Raw genomic sequence first — 17,017 nt, 5'->3', positions numbered from 1 at the left:
CCAAGTCTCCTCCCTCCTTCTCTATGCAGGTTTCACCCATCGGACCTCTGTGCCCACCACCAGCAGTGAGTATTCAACTCATGTCCACATGCCCCTGATCCTACATTAAGTGGAGCAGGAGCTGGCCCCTCCTCTTAAACCCATAAGTCCCCCTCTTGAGCAAAGGAGCTGGGAAGGCAGAAGTTATTGAAGCTCCCTTCCACCCTAGCTCCAAAGACAGCCCAGCTCATGGCCATATGCAGCAGACCTCATAATAGTCTACCTTCTTGCCATTTCTACCATGAGATTATTTTCTGCTTTCACTGATGAGCACTTTTTCTCAGCTCCTGGGACCTCCACAGTGGACCTTGGAACCTCAGGGACTCCATTCTCCCTCCCAAGCCCCACAAGTAAGTACTAGTCAATGGCATCTCCCTTAGATTATGCCTGATGAGTGTGAACATCTGTGCCATTTTCACTCAAATGAAAATAGAAAATCATAGTAAATCTAGTGATACTGAGTGAACCAAAAAAATTTATTGGCCACTTGCAGCGTACCAGACCTTAGAGATACAAGGAAAAGAAAACTAATAAAAGCACCTCTGCCCTCAGTGAGCTTGTGTTCATGTGATGATGGTGGTGGTGGTTATGATAGTAATAATGACATGTTGAGTGTGATGATGATTGATGATGATGGTGATGCTGTTGATGATGATGGTGGTGATGTTACTGGCAATGATGATGATGGACATAAGGATGTTGTCAGTGATGGTTGTGAAGGTTATGATGGTAATGATGGTGTGTGGAGTGTGATGATGATGATGATGGTGCTGTTTATGATGGTGAAAATGATAGCACCAATCATGATGGCCAGCCATCATAAATATAACAGATAACATCAGACAATATTGAGCATTGAATATGCATGATTAGCTATGCTCAGCATCTAACTACTATTATATAACATACTTTCATAAAAATAAATTGTATTATTATAGGCAAGGGAGATATGGTAAATATCTTGTCTCTCAATTTAAATTTTGCACACGTTTAAAGATAAGTCTATTCTAAACCTCTATTTCTTGACTTTGAGCATAGTGTTTATTTTCAATTCCCACTACAGCTACTGGCCCTCTCCTGGTGCCGTTCACCCTCAACTTCACCATCACCAACCTGAAGTATGAGGAGGACATGCATCGCCCTGGCTCCAGGAAGTTCAACACCACAGAGAGGGTCCTGCAGAGTCTGGTTAGTGCCCTTCCCTCCTCACTCTGCCCAGCCCCAGATATCCAGTCCCTTCTACATCATCCATGCCAGGGTGATGAAAGAAGATAGCAACAACTTTCCCCCTTCCCCCCAAGAGATGCAAGCCCCACCCACAGAGACCAGTCCTGCTTATTGGTGCCTGCTCCACCCACCTCACATCTGCCCCTACCCACACACACCTTAGCCCCACTACTCACCTCCCTCTCCCTCCTCTACAGCTTGGTCCTATGTTCAAGAACACCAGTGTTGGCCTTCTGTACTCTGGCTGCAGACTGACCTCGCTCAGGTGAGACTTTAGAAGAGCCAGCCTGGGTGCCCAACTTGTTCCCACTCTAAAAGACTTTGCACTGCTTCCTTGCTGCACTTCCTAGGTATATCTTCACCAAAAGGGGAATTCAGGAGTTATAGGCCTGAGAACCAGTTGTTTCCTGATAGTAACACCCCCATGCCCCACCTCAACATGCAAAATCTTCATGGTTCATCATCAGGATTGAGACACTACCCTGATCACCCATCTGAATTCCCTCCTTTCCCTGCCCCTCCCTTTCATTTAGGTGTTAAATTCTGTCCCCAGGATTTCTCTCAAGATAACCATGCCTCATCCACATACATTCATCAGCCTTTCAAGCTCATCACTAGTCTAAAGTCTGGGTTCTCCTGTTCCCATGCCATGAGAATGCAGGTTTCACCTTGCACTTTTATTAAAATTATTATATCCATGACGCTGCTTGCAGTCCCAACCAAGATAGTGGTCTGTGTACTCAGATAATCTAAGTGTGGCTTCTCACCTCTTTGCTAGGTTTCTCATTTCCTCTGGTTCCTTGATATGTTTCCCTCAGCAATCTCAAGACAAGTCCTAGGCAATCTTTTCATTGTCATTTCTCCTCCTACCTTCCTCAGGTCTGAGAAGGATGGAGCAGCCACTGGAGTGGATGCCATCTGCACCCACCGTCTTGACCCCAAAAGCCCTGGAGTGGACAGGGAGCAGCTATACTGGGAGCTGAGCCAGCTGACCAATGACATCAAAGAGCTGGGCCCCTACACCCTGGACAGGAACAGTCTCTATGTCAATGGTGAGCAGCTGTGATATGGTAGGAGTCTCTTCCTCCTGGCTGTGCAACCTCTAATCTCTGGCTTGGGGGGCACACTCCCTGCCTGGCCATTGAAAATTCTGTCACGTGCTCTACATGGGATGACTAAGCTCTGGACTTCATGGTTTCTTCGTTATCATGAGAGGCATTCCCTCTAGGCACTCTTCCCTGTTGTGAGGATGCTGATAGGAAATCTTTAATGACCCCTGTCCCATGAAACTCATTTAATTGCACCAGGGTAGTCCTGAACTCTATTGCGTCCACCACATCTTCTTAACCCTTACCCAGTCTCCTCCCTCCTTCTCTATGCAGGTTTCACCCATTGGACCCCTGTGCCCACCAACAGCAGTGAGTATTCAACTCATGTCCAGATGCCCCTGATCCTATATCAAGTGGAGCAGGAGCTGGCCCCTCCTCTTTAACCCATAAGTCCTCCTCTTGAGCAAATGAGCTGGGAAGGCAGAAGTTACTCAAGCTGCCCTCTGCCCCAGCTCCAAAGACAGACCCAGCTCAAGCCCACATGCAGCAGACCTCATAATAGTCTATCTTCTTGCCATTTCTGCCATGAGAGTGCTTTCTGCTTTCACTGATGAGGACTTTTTTCAGCTCCTGGGACCTCCACAGTGGACCTTGGGTCAGGGACTCCATCCTCCCTCCCCAGCCCCACAAGTAAGTACCAGCCAATGGTATCTGTATTAGATCATGCCTGATGAATGCAAACATCTGTGCCATTTTCAGTCAAATGAAAATGGAAAATCATAATAAATCTAGTGATACTGAGTGAACCAAAAAAATGTATTGGCCACCTACAGTGTACCAGACCCTAGGGATATAGCAAGGAAAATAGAACCAATAAAAACATCTCTGCCCTCAGTGAGCTTGTGTTCATGTGATGATATGATGGTGGTGGTGGTGGTGGTAATAGTAATAATGACATATTGAGTGTGATGATAATTTATGATTATGGTGTTGCTGTTGATGATGGTGGTGGTGATGTTACTGATAATGATGATGACGGACATGAGGATGTTGTCAGTGATGGTTGTGAAGGTTATGATGGTAATGATGTGTTGAGTGTGATGATGATGATGATGATGGTGGTGTTGGTGCTGTTTATGATGGTGACCATGGTACTGATGATGTTGATGATGGTAGTGGTGACGTTGATGACAATAACAATGATGGTGATGAGGATGATGCCAGTGATGGTCATGTGGTTATTATGATAATGATGATGTGTTGAGTGTGGTGATAATTATGTTTGGGTGATCATGATGGGGATTCTCATGGTGATGATGATAATAATGATGGTGATGGTGACAATGATAGCAACAATGATTATGGCCATAATAAAGATAACAGATAACATCAGACAATATTGAGCACTGAATATGTACAAGTAGCTATGCTCAGCATCTAACTACTATTATATAATATATTTTTATAAAAATAAATTGTATTATTATAGGCAAGGGAGATGTACATATTTTTCTCTCAATTTAAATTTTGTATATGTTTAAAGATAAGTCTATTCCAAACCCCTATTTTCTCTACTTTGAACATAGTGTTTATTTTCAATTCCCACTACAGCTGCTGGCCCTCTCCTGGTGCTGTTCACCCTCAACTTCACCATCACCAACCTGAAGTACGAGGAGGACATGCCTCGCCCTGGCTCCAGGAAGTTCAACACCACAGAGAGGGTCCTGCAGAGTCTGGTAAGTGCCCTGCCCTCCTTACTCTGCCAGCCCCAGATATCCAGTCCCTTCTACATCATAGATGCCAAGGTGATGAAAGAAGATAACACCAACCTCACCCATGCCCCTGAGAGATGCAAGCCCCGCCCACAGAGACCAGCCCTGCTCATTGGTGCCTACTCCTCCCACCTCACATCTGCCCCTAACACACAGACACCTTAGCCCTCCTACTCACCTCTCTCTCCCTCCTCCACAGCTTGGTCCCATGTTCAAGAACACCAGTGTCGGCCCTCTGTACTCTGGCTGCAGACTGACCTTGCTCAGGTGAGACTTTAGAAGAGCCAGCCTGGCTGCCACAATTGTTCTCACTCCAAAAGACTTTGCACTGTCTCCTTGCTGTACTTCCTAGGGATATCGTCACCAAAAAGGGAATTCAGGAGTCACTGGCTTGAGAACCAGTTGTTTCCTGATAGTAACACCGCCATTCCCCACCTCCACAGGCAGAATTTTCATGATCCATCATCAGGATTGAGGCACTACCCTGATCACTCCTCTGAATTCCCTCCTTTGCCTGCCCCTCCCTTTCATTTAGTGTTAAATTCTGTCCCCAGGACTGCTCTTAAGACAATCATACCTCATCCACATACATCCATCCCCCTTTCAAGCTCTTCACTAGTCTGAAGTCTGGGTTCTCCTGTTCCCATGCCATGAGAATGCAGGTTTCACCTTGCACTTTTATAAAAATTATTATATCCATGACTCTGCTTGCAGTCCCAACCAAGATAGTGGTCTATGTACTCAGATAATCTAAGTGCAGATTCTCACCTCTTTCCCAGATTTCTCATTTCCTCTGGTTCCTTGATATGTTTCCCTCAGCAATCTCAAGACAAGTCCTAGGCAATCTTTTCATTGTCATTCCCCCTCCTACCTTCCTCAGGTCCGAGAAGGATGGAGCAGCCACTGGAGTGGATGCCATCTGCACCCACCGTCTTGACCCCAAAAGCCCTGGAGTGGACAGGGAGCAGCTATACTGGGAGCTGAACCAGCTGACCAATGGCATCAAAGAGCTGGGTCCCTACACCCTGGACAGAAACAGTCTCTATGTCAGTGGTGAGGAGCTGTAATATGGTAGGAATCTCTTCTTCCTTGCTGTGCAACCTCTAATCTCTGGCTTGGGGGCACACTCCCTGCCTGGCCATTGAAAACTTTGTCACGTGCTCTACATGGGGTGACTAAGTTCTGGACTTCATTCTTTCTTCGTCATCATGAACTGCATTCCCTCAGGGCACTCTTCCCTTTTGGGAGAATGCTGATAGGAAATCTTAATGACCCCTGTCCCATGAAACTCATTTAATTGCACTAGGGTAACCCTGAACCCTATTGCATCTCCCACATCTCCTTAACCCTTACCCAGTCTCCTCCCTCCTTCTCTATGCAGGTTTCACCCATCAGACCTCTGCGCCCACCACCAGCAGTGAGTATTCAACTCATGTCCACATGCCCCTGATCCCACATTAAGTGGAGCAGGACCTGGCCCCTCCTCTTAAGCCCGTAAGACCTCCTCTTGAGCAAAGGAGCTAGGAAGGCAGAAGTTACTCAAGCTCCCCTCTGCCCCAGCTCCAAAGACAGTCCTAGCTCAAGCCCACATGCAGCAGACCTTATAATAGTCTACCCTCTTTCCATTTCTGCCATGAGAGTGCTTTCTGCTTTCACTGATGAGGACTTTTTTCAGCTCCTGGGACCTCCACAGTGGACCTTGGGACCTCAGGGACTCCATCCTCCCTCCCCAGCCCTACATGTAAGTACCAGTCAATGACATGTCTATTAGATCATGCCTGATGAATATGAACATCTGTGCCATTTTCACTCAAATGAAGATGGAAAATCATAGTAAATCTAGTGATACTGAGTGAACCAAAAAAATGTATTGGCCACCTACAGTGTACCAGACCCTAGGGATACAGCAAGGAAAATAAAACCAATAAAAACATCTCTGCCCTCAGTGAGCTTGTGTTCATGTGATGATGATAGTGGTGGTGGTTATGATAGTAATAATGACATGTTGAGTGGGATGATGTTGATGATGGTGGTGGTGATATTACTGATGATGATGGTGATGGACTTGAGGATGTTGTCTGTGATGGTCGTGAAGATTATGATGACAATGATGATGTGTTAAGTGTGATGATGATGATAACTGTGGTGATGCCGTTTATGATGGTGACCATGGTACTGATGATATTGATGTTGGTCGTGGTTATGTTGATGACAATGACAATGATGGTGATGAGGATAATGCCAGTGATGGTTGTGGGGTTATGATGATAATGATGATGTGTTGAGTGTGGTGATGATAATGTTCGTGGTGGTCGTGATGGGGATTACTATGGCAGTGATGGTCATAATAATGATGGTGATGGTGACAATGATAGCAAGGATGATGATGGCAATAAAGATAGTACATAATATCAGACAATATTGAGCTCTGAATATGCACCAGGAGCAGTGCTTAGCAACTAAATACTATTATATAATATATTTTTGTAAAAATAAATTGTATTGTTGTAGGCAAGGGAAGCATGGTAAATATTTTGTCACTCAATTTAAATTCTGCATATATTTAAAGATAAGTCTATTGCAAACTCCTATTTTCTCTACTTTGGACATAGTGTTTGTTTCCCACCTCCACTACAGCTGCTGGCCCTCTCCTGGTGCCATTCACCCTCAACTTCACCATCACCAACCTGCAGTACGAGGAGGACATGCATCACCCAGGCTCCAGGAAGTTCAACACCACGGAGCGGGTCCTGCAGGGTCTGGTTAGTGCTCCACCCTCCTCACTCTGCCCCACCCCAGAGAGTCAGTACCTCCTACTGACTACTACTACTATCATCCATGCCAGGTGATGGAAGAAGATCATACCCACCTCACCCTTGCCCCAAGAGATGCAAGCCATGCCCATTGAAACCAGCCCCACTCACTGATGCCTGTTCTGCCCACCTGACTTCTGCCCTACACACCCACACACGCAACTTAGCCCTCCTACTCATCTCCTTCTCCCTCCTCCACAGCTTGGTCCCATGTTCAAGAATACCAGTGTCGGCCTTCTGTACTCTGGCTGCAGACTGACCTTGCTCAGGTGAGACCTTAGAAGATCAAGCCTGGCTGCCCCACTTGTTCTCACTCCAATCGACTTTGCACTGCTTCCTTGCTGCACTTCCTAGGGATATCCTCACCAAAGGTGGAATTCAGGAGTCACTGGCTTCATGATCAATGTGTTTTCTGATAGTAACACCCCCAAACCCCACCTCAACAGGGAGAATCTGAATGGCCCATCATCAGGATTGAGCCTCTACCCTGATCATCCCTCTGAATTCCCTCCTGTCCCTGCACCTCCCTTTCCTTTAGGTCTTAAATTCTGTCCCCAGGATTTCTCTCAAGATGATCGTGCCTCATCCACAGGCTTTCATCCCCATTTCCAGCTCTTCATTGGTCCCACGTCTGGTGTCTCTGTCCCCATGCCATGAGAATGCAGGTTTTAACTTGCACTTTTTAATTTAATTTTATTTTATTTTATTTTATTTTATTTTATTTTATTTTATTTTATTATTTCATTGTTGAAACATAGTCTTACTGCACACCAGGCTGGTCTCAGCTCACTGCAACCTCCGCCTTCCATGTTCAAGTGATTCTCCTGCCTCAGCCTCCCAAGTAGCTGGGATTACAGGCACCCGCCACTATACCCAGCAAATTTTTGTATTTTTTGTAGAGACGGGGTTTCACCATGTTGACCAGGCTAGTCTTGAACTCCTGACCTCAAGTGATCTGCCCGCCTTGGCCTCCAAAAGTGCTGGGATTACAGACATGAGGCACTGTGCCAAGCCACTTTGCACTTTCATAAAAATTCTTGTATTCATTACCCTGCTTGCAGTTCAAAGCAAGCCAGTAGTCGGTGCATTCAGAGAATCTAAGTGTGATTTCTCACCTCTTTCCCAGATTTCTCATTTCCTCTGGTTCCTTGCAGTCCTTCCCTCAGCAATCTCAAAACCCTTCCTAGTTAATCTTTTGATTGCATTCCTCCCACCTATCTTCCCCAGGCCTGAGAAGAATGGGGCAGCCACTGGAATGGATGCCATCTGCACCCACCGTCTTGACCCCAAAAGCCCTGGACTCAACAGAGAGCAGCTGTACTGGGAGCTGAGCAAGCTGACCCATGGCATCAAAGAGCTGGGCCCCTACACCCTGGACAGGAACAGTCTCTATGTCAATGGTGAACAGATGTGATGTGGTTGGAGTCTCTTCCTCCCTGCTGGGCAGACTCTAATCTCTGGCTTGGGGGCACACTGTCTGCCTGGCCGTTGAAAATTCTGTTATGTGCTCTACATGGGATGACTAAGTTCTGAACTTCATGTTTTCTTCGTCATCGTGAACTGCATTCCCTCAGGGCATTCTTCTCTGTTGTGAGGATGCTGATAGGAAACCTTTAATAGTCCCTGTCTCATGGCACCAGGATAGCCATGACCCCTATTGCATCACCCCCATCTCCTTAATCCTTACACAATTTTATCCCTCCTTCTCTATGCAGGTTTCACCCATCGGAGCTCTGTGGCCCCCACTAGCAGTGAGTATTAAATTCATGTCCACATGCCCCTGATCCTACACCAAGCAGAGCAGGAGCTGCCCCTCCTCATAAACCCATAAGTCCTCCTCATGAGCAAAGGAGCTGGGAAGGCTGAAGTTATTGAAGCTCCCTTCCACCCCAGCTCCAAAGACAGGCCCAGCTCATGCCCACATGCAGCAGACCTCATAATAGTCCCCTGTTTGGCCATTTCTGCCATGAGAGTGCTTCTGCTTTCACTGATGAGGACTTTTCTTCAGCTCCTGGGACCTCCACAGTGGACCTTGGGACCTCAGGGACTCCATCCTCCCTCCCCAGCCCCACAAGTAAGTACCAGTCAATGACATCTCTATTACAGCATGCTTGATGAGTGTGAACATCTCTGCCATTTTCACTCAAATAAAGATGGAAAATTATAGTAAATCTGGTAATAGTGAGTGAACCAAAAATATTTGTTGGCCACCTACTGTGTACCAGACCCAAGGGATACAGCAAGGAAAACAAAACCAATAAAAATGTCTCTGCCCTCAGTGAGCTTTTTTATTCATGTGATGATGATAGTGGTGGTGGTGCTAGTTGTTGATGATGATGATGATCATGATCATGATAATGATCATGATGGTAATGCTGTTGATGATGGTGGTGGTGCTGTTGACGATGATGATGATGATGATGATGATAGTGATGCTGTTGATGATAATGGTGTTGATGTTGCCGACCATGATGATGATGGATATGAGGATGATGTCAGTGACGGTTATGATGTTAGTGATGATGATGGTGGTGGTGGTGGTGCTGTTTATGATGATGATGATGAAACTGGTGATGTTGATGACAATAACTGGTGATGGTGGTGAGGATGATGCCAGAGATGGTCATGGGTTTATGATGATAATAGTGATGTGTTGAGTGTGGTGATGATGATGTTTGTGGTGGTCATGGTGGGGATTATTATGGTGGTGGTGATAATAACGATTGTGATTGTGACAATGATAGCAATGATCATGATGGCAATAATAAAGATAACAGGTAACATCAGAGAATATTGAGCACTGAATATGAACCAAGAGCTATGCTCAGCATCTAACTACTATTTTATATAATATCCTTTAAAAAATAAATTCTGTCATTGAAGGCAAGGGAGGCATGGTAAATATTTATTTTGTCAGTCAATTTAAATACTGCCTATATTTAAAGATAACTATATTGCAAACTCCTATTTTCTCTCCTTTGAACATAGTGTTTATTTCCCCCTCCCACTACAGCAGCTGTTCCTCTCCTGGTGCCGTTCACCCTCAACTTCACCATCACCAATTTGCAGTATGGGGAGGACATGCGTCACCCTGGCTCCAGGAAGTTCAACACCACAGAGAGGGTCCTGCAGGGTCTGGTTAGTGCCCTGCCCTCCTCACTCTGCCCTGACCAAGATACTCAGTCCCTCCTACAACATCCAAGCCAGGGTAATGGGAGAAGAATGTACCCACTTCGTCCTTGCCCCCAGAGATGCAAGACTCACCCACTGAGGCCAGCCACGTCCACTGAAGCTAGCCTCACCCACTAGGCCCTGCCTCACTCACCTTATTTCTGCACCCACACACAGGGACCTTAGCCCTCCTACTCACCTCTCTGTCCCTCTTCCACAGCTTGGTCCCTTGTTCAAGAACTCCAGTGTCGGCCCTCTGTACTCTGGCTGCAGACTGTTCTCTCTCAGGTGAGGCTAGAATAGCCAGCCTAGCTGTCCCAATTATTCTCACTCCAAAAGGCTTTGCACTGCTTCCTTGCTGCACTTCCTAGGGATATCCTCACCAAAGGTGGGATTCAGCAGTCACTGGCTTCAGGACCAGTGTGTCTCCTGATAGTAACACCCCCACACTCCACCTCAACAGAGAGAATCTGCATTGTCCATCATCAGAATTGAGCCCCTACCCTGGTCATCACTCTGAATTCCCTCCTTTCTCTGCCCCTCCCTTTCATTTAGGTGTTAAATTCTGTCCCCAGGATTTCTCTCAAGACAATCATGCCTCAGCCACGTGCTTTCATCCTCATTTCCAGCTCTTCACTGGCCTCAAGTCTGGGCTCTCCTGTCCCCATGCCATGAGAATGCAGAATTCACTTTGCACTTTTTTTTTTTTTTTTTGAGACAGAGTTTCACTCTTTTTGCCCAGGCTGGAGTGCAATCGCACAATCTCGGCTCACCGCAACCTCTGCCTCCCAGGTTCAAGCGATTCTCCTGCCTCAGCCTCCCGAGTAGCCGGGATTACAGGCATGCGCCACCACACCCGGCTAATTTTGTATTTTTAGTAGAGACAGGGTTTCTCCATGTTGGTCAGGCTGGTCTTGAACTCCTGACCTCAGGTGATCCACCTGCCTCGGCCTCCCAAAGTGCTGGGATTACAGGCGTGAGACACCATGCCCAGCCTCACCTTGCACTTTTATCAAAACTGTTGTATTCATGACTCTGCTCACAGTCTCTAACAAGCCAGTAGTCTGCGCACTCAGAGAATCTAAGTGTGGCTTCTCACCTCTTTCCCAGGTTTCTCATATCCTCTGGTCCCTTGCCGTCCTTCTCTCAGCAATCTCAAGACCCATCCTAGGTAATCTTTTCATTGTCATTCTCCCCACCTACCTTCCCCAGGTCTGAGAAGGATGGGGCAGCCACTGGAGTGGATGCCATCTGCACCCACCACCTTAACCCTCAAAGCCTTGGACTGGACAGGGAGCAGCTGTACTGGCAGCTGAGCCAGATGACCAATGGCATCAAAGAGCTGGGCCCCTACACCCTGGACCGGAACAGTCTCTACGTCAGTGGTGAGTGGCTGTGATGTGGTTGAAGTCTCTTCCTCCTTGCTGAGCAGCAGCTAATCTCTAACTAGAGGTCACACTTCCTGCCTGGCAATTGAAAATTCTGTCACTTGTTTTACATGGGATGACTAAGTTCTGGACTTCATAGTTTCTTTATCACCGTGGATTGTGTTCCCTCAGGGCATTCTTTGCTGATATGGGGATGCTGATAGGAAATCTTCAAATGCCCCATACCATGAAATTCATTCCTTTGCACCAGGGTAGCCTTGACCCCTATTTGGTTGCCAATGTCTCCTTAACCCTTACGCACTCTCCTGCCTCCTTCTCTATGCAGGTTTCACCCATCGGAGCTCTGGGCTCACCACCAGCAGTGAGTATTCAACTCATGTCCACATGCCCCTGATTCTACACCAAGCGGAACAGGAGCTACCCCTCCTCATAAACCCATAGGTCCTCTTCTTCAGCAAAGGAGATAAAAGGGCAGCAGTTACTCAAGCTCTGCTCTGCCCCAGCTCCAAAGACTGACCCATCTCTAGCCACACAGGCAGCAGACCCCATAGTCTCCCCTCTTGCCATTTCTGTCATGAGAGTGCTTCCTGCTTTCACTGATGAGGACTTTTTCTCAGCTCCTTGGACTTCCACAGTGGACCTTGGAACCTCAGGGACTCCATCCCCCGTCCCCAGCTCCATAAGTAAGTACCAGTCAATGGCGTCTCTGTTAGAGCATGCCTGATGTAAACATCTGTGCCATTTTCATTCAAATAAAGATAGAAAATCATAATAAGTCTAGTGATAGTGAGTGAACCAAAAAAATTAATTGGCCACCTACAGTGTACCAGACCCTAGGGATACAGCAAGGAAAATAAAACCAGTAAAAACATCTCTGCCCTCAGTGAGCTTCTGTTTATGTGATGATGATGATGATGATGATGATGGTGGTGGTGGTTATGATATTAATCATGATATGTTGAGTGGGATGATGATGATGGTGGTGGTGCTGTTTATGATGATTATGATGACGATGATGATAGTGATGCTATTGATGATAATGGTGGTGGTGGTGCTGACCATGAAGATGATGGACATCAGCATGTCAGTGACAGTTATGATGTTTGTGATGATGTGTTGAGTGTGGTGATGATGATGTTTGTGGTGGTCATGCTTGGGATTATTATGGTAGTGGTGATAATAATGGTGATGGTGACAATGATAGCAACAATGATGATGGCAATAAAAAAGATAACAGATAACATCAGACAATATTAAGCTCTGAATATACACCAAGAGCTACGCTCAGCATCTAACTACTATTATAAAACATCCTTTAAAAAATAAATTATGTCGGGCCGGGTGCGGTGGCTCACGTCTATAATCTCAGCACTTTGGGAGTCCAAGGTGGGTAGATCACGAGGTCAAGAGATCAAGACTCTCCTGGCCAACATGGCGAAACCCCATCTCTACTAAAAATACAAAAATTAGCCGGGTGTGGTGGTGCATGCCTGTCCCAGCTACTTGGGAGGCTGAGTCAGGAGAATCGTTTGAATCCAGGAGGTGGAGATTGCAGTGAGGTGGAGACTGCAGTGAGCCGAGATGGCGCCACTGCACTCTAGCCTGGTGACGGAGCGAGACTCCATCTCAAAAAATAAATAAATAAATAAATTCTGTCATTATAGGGAAGGGATGCACGGTAAATATTTATTTAGTCATTCAATTTAAATGTTGCACATGTTTAAAGATAAGTCTGTTGCAAACTCTTATTTTCTCCACTTTGAACATAGTGTTTATTTCCCCCTCCCACTACAGCTGCTGGCCCTCTCCTGGTGCCATTCACCCTCAACTTCACCATCACCAACCTGCAGTATGAGGAGGACATGCATCGCCCTGGATCTAGGAAGTTCAACACCACAGAGAGGGTCCTGCAGGGTCTGGTTAGTACCCTGCCCTCTTCACTCTCCCCCGCCCTGGATGCCGAGCCCCTCGTACAACATTCATGCCAGGGCAATGGAAGAATATCGCACCAACCTTGCCCTCATCCCCAGAGATGCAAGCCTCACCCACTGAGGCCAGCCACTCCCATGGGTGTCTGCCCCACCCACCTCACTTTTGTCCCCATACAGGGACCTTAGCCCTCCTACTCACCTCTCTCTCCCTCCCGCACAGCTTAGTCCCATATTCAAGAACTCCAGTGTTGGCCCTCTGTACTCTGGCTGCAGACTGACCTCTCTCAGGTGAGGCTAAAATAGCCAGCCTGGCTGCCCCAATTATTCTCACCCCAATAGACTTTGCACATCTTCCTTTATACACTTCCTAGGGATATCCTCACCAAAGGTGTAATTCAGGAGTCACTGGCTTCAGGACCCAGTGTGTTTCCTGATAGTAACAACCCCACACCTCACCTCAACAGAATCTGCATGGTCCGTCATCAGGATTGAGCTCCTACCCTGATCATTCCTCTGAATTCCCTCCTTTCCCTCCATCTCCCTTTCCTTTAGGTGTTAAATTCTGTCCCCAGGATTTCTCTCAAGACAATCATGCCTCAGCCACGTGCTTTCATCCCCATTTCAAGATCTTCACTGGTCTCAAGTCTGGGCTCTTTTTTCTCATGCCATGAGAATGCAAGTTTCACCCTTGCACTTTTATGAGAATTGTTGTATCCATGACTCTACTCACGGTCCCAAGCAAGCTGGTAGTCTGTGCACTCAGAGAATCTAAGTGTGGCTTCTCACCTCTTTCCCAGGTTTCTCATTTTCTCTTCTCCTTTGCTGTCCTTCCATCAGCAATCTCAAGACCTGTCCTAGGTAATCTTTTCATTGTCATTCCCCCAACCTCCTTTCCCCAGGCCCGAGAAGGATGGGGCAGCAACTGGAATGGATGCTGTCTGCCTCTACCACCCTGATCCCAAAAGACCTGGGCTGGACAGAGAGCAGCTGTACTGGGAGCTAAGCCAGCTGACCCACAGCATCACTGAGCTGGGCCCCTACAGCCTGGACAGGAACAGTCTCTATGTCAATGGTGAGCAGCTATGATGTGGTTGGAGGCTCTTCTTCTCTGATGGGCAACCTCTACTCCCTGGCTTGAGGTCACACTCACTGCCTGGCCATTGAAAGCTTGACTATGTTGTCTATATTTGATAGTTGACGTCAGAACATCATGGTTTCTTCTTTATGTTGGAGACTGGGTCTACCCTCAGGGTTTTCTTCCCTGATGTGAGGGTCCTGATAGAAAACATCCAGCAGCCCCGGTTCCATTTCACCAGGGTAGCCCTGACCCCTATTTTGTTATCCACCTCTACCTTAACCTTACTCAGGTTACTCCCTCTTTCTGTGCAGGTTTCACCCATCAGAACTCTGTGCCCACGACCAGTAGTGAGTATTCAACTGATAATCTCATGCCCCTGATTCTACACAAAGCAGAGCAGAAGCTGACCCTCCTCCTTATAAATCCATAGCTCCTCTTCTTAAGAGAAGGAGCTGGGAAGGCAGAAGTGATTCACACTCCCTTCTGCCCCAGCTACAAACTGATCTAGGTCAAGCCCCATATGCATCAAGTTTCATAATAGTCTTACCTGCTGGCATTTCTGCCATGAGGGTACTTGCTGCTTTCACTGATGAGAGCTTCTTCTCAGCTCCTGGGACCTCCACAGTGTACCGGGCAACCACTGGGACTCCATCCTCCCTCCCCGGCCACACAGGTGAGCACCAGTCAATGATACCAGTCGATGGTGAGTGTCTGCACCTCTGTCATTTTTATGCAAATTAACATGAAAATCATAGCAAATCAAATCTAGTGTTGCTGATGCAACCAACACACTTTATTGAGCACCTACTCTGTGCCAGGCCCATGGAATATGGCAGGGAATACAAAAGAGATAAAAATGTCTTCCTTCAGAGAGCTTATATTCTTGTGATGATGAGGATGATAAAGGTGGTGGTGATGATGGTTGTGGTGATGGAGATGATGATGATATGATGGAGATGACTATAAAGAAGGTGATGCTGCTGATGATGTTGGTGATGGTGATGATGATTGTGGAGATGGTGATGAAGATGATGGTGATAATGGTGGTGCTGATTATAACAGGAATGATGATGTGATGGTGGTGATGTGATGATTGTGGTGATAGTGGTGATGTTTGAGATGATTGTGGTGATGATGATGATTGCCAATGATGATTGTGATGTTAACAATGAGAATAATGAAGATGATGACGATGATGATGATGATGATGATTGTGTTGGTGGTCATCCTGGTAATGATAATATTATGATGGTGCTGGCGGTAATGATGCTGATTATGATCACTGTGGTGGTGATGGTGATGAGGATGGTGGTAGAGGTGGTGCTGATGTTGATGACGATGAAAGTGATGATAGCCATGGCGACGACTATGGTTATGTTGCTGATGAAGGTGGCAATAACAGAGGTAAAAAATAACATCTGACATTATTGAGCACTGAATCCACACCAAGAGCTATGTTTACCATCTAATTACAATTATATAATATGCTTCTTTATGAAAAACTTCTATCATTGTAGTAAAGAGAGGCATGAAAATCTTTTATTTTTCTTTCACGTTAAATGCTGTAGAATACGTTAAAAAATAAGTCTATCGTGGCCGGGCGCGGTAGCTCACGCCTGTAATCCCAGCACTTTGGGAGGCCGAGGCAAGCAGATCACAAGGTCAGGAAATCAAGATCATCCTGGCTAACATGGCGAAACCCCATGTCTACTAAAAATACAAAAAAAATTAGCCAGGAGTGGTGGTACGCACCTGTATACTCAGCTACTCAGGAGGCTGAGGCAGGAGAGTCGCTTCAACCTGGGAGGCAGAGGTTGCAGTGTGCCGATATCACACCACTTCACTTCAGCCTGGGCTACAGAGTGAGACTTCATTGCAAAAAATAAAAAATAAAAAATAAATATATTGCAAACTGTTATATATTTCTCTACTTTTGAACATAGTGTTTATTTCCCAACCCCTTTACAGACCCTGGCCCTCTCCTGATACCATTCACCCTCAACTTTACCATCACCAACCTGCATTATGAGGAAAACATGCAACACCCTGGTTCCAGGAAGTTCAACACCACGGAGAGGGTTCTGCAGGGTCTGGTAAGAGCTCCACCACCTTACCAGTCCCGCTTATATCACCCATGCCAGGGCCATGGAAGATCTCACCCACCACTCCTTGGACCCAGAGATGCAAGCCCCGCCTACTGATGCCAGCCTCTCCTACCTCATGTCAGACTCATCCCTACACCTCAGCTCACCCACTTACCTTCCTATGCTTCCTCCACAGCTCACGCCCTTGTTCAAGAACACCAGTGTTGGCCCTCTGTACTCTGGCTGCAGACTGACCTTGCTCAGGTGAGACCTTAGAATTTCCAGCTTGGCTTACCCAGTTGTTCCCAGGCACAAGGAATTTGTTCAGCTTCCTTCCTGCCCTACAAAAGGATGGCCGCAGCACAGATAGAATTCAGGAGGCACTGGCTCCAGAACCAATTTGTCTCCTGATTCTACCACCTCCCACATCAACTGACAAATTCTTCGGAGTCCATCAGCAGGATT

At 46.6% G+C, this 17,017-nt stretch overlaps 1 protein-coding gene across 3 annotated transcripts in view; it reads left to right on the top strand.

Moving 5' to 3' along the window:
- The window catches only part of MUC16 (mucin 16, cell surface associated), a 235,763-nt gene that overhangs the window by 160,781 nt on the left and 57,965 nt on the right, over positions 1-17,017 (top strand). For 2 of the 3 annotated variants that reach the window (XM_054672882.2, XM_054672883.2), the window contains 29 exons: positions 30-65; positions 324-389; positions 1,103-1,227; positions 1,464-1,531; positions 2,146-2,318; positions 2,649-2,684; positions 2,943-3,005; positions 3,927-4,051; positions 4,287-4,354; positions 4,968-5,140; positions 5,469-5,504; positions 5,763-5,828; positions 6,725-6,849; positions 7,102-7,169; positions 8,128-8,300; positions 8,616-8,651; positions 8,909-8,974; positions 9,914-10,038; positions 10,292-10,359; positions 11,284-11,456; positions 11,785-11,820; positions 12,077-12,142; positions 13,254-13,378; positions 13,611-13,678; positions 14,290-14,462; positions 14,780-14,815; positions 15,076-15,141; positions 16,437-16,561; positions 16,749-16,816. In XM_054672882.2, the coding sequence (XP_054528857.1) occupies positions 30-65; positions 324-389; positions 1,103-1,227; positions 1,464-1,531; positions 2,146-2,318; positions 2,649-2,684; positions 2,943-3,005; positions 3,927-4,051; positions 4,287-4,354; positions 4,968-5,140; positions 5,469-5,504; positions 5,763-5,828; positions 6,725-6,849; positions 7,102-7,169; positions 8,128-8,300; positions 8,616-8,651; positions 8,909-8,974; positions 9,914-10,038; positions 10,292-10,359; positions 11,284-11,456; positions 11,785-11,820; positions 12,077-12,142; positions 13,254-13,378; positions 13,611-13,678; positions 14,290-14,462; positions 14,780-14,815; positions 15,076-15,141; positions 16,437-16,561; positions 16,749-16,816 (2,632 nt within the window). The remainder of the gene's footprint in view (positions 1-29; positions 66-323; positions 390-1,102; positions 1,228-1,463; positions 1,532-2,145; positions 2,319-2,648; positions 2,685-2,942; positions 3,006-3,926; positions 4,052-4,286; positions 4,355-4,967; positions 5,141-5,468; positions 5,505-5,762; positions 5,829-6,724; positions 6,850-7,101; positions 7,170-8,127; positions 8,301-8,615; positions 8,652-8,908; positions 8,975-9,913; positions 10,039-10,291; positions 10,360-11,283; positions 11,457-11,784; positions 11,821-12,076; positions 12,143-13,253; positions 13,379-13,610; positions 13,679-14,289; positions 14,463-14,779; positions 14,816-15,075; positions 15,142-16,436; positions 16,562-16,748; positions 16,817-17,017) is intronic. The other variant, XM_024351317.3, reaches the window with a different exon arrangement.

This window comes from Pan troglodytes, chromosome 20 (assembly GCF_028858775.2).
Source record: "Pan troglodytes isolate AG18354 chromosome 20, NHGRI_mPanTro3-v2.0_pri, whole genome shotgun sequence".
Lineage (NCBI taxonomy): Eukaryota > Metazoa > Chordata > Mammalia > Primates > Hominidae > Pan > Pan troglodytes.
The sequence above is the reverse complement of the archived record's forward strand: the minus strand, read 5'-3'. Positions and strand labels throughout refer to the sequence as shown.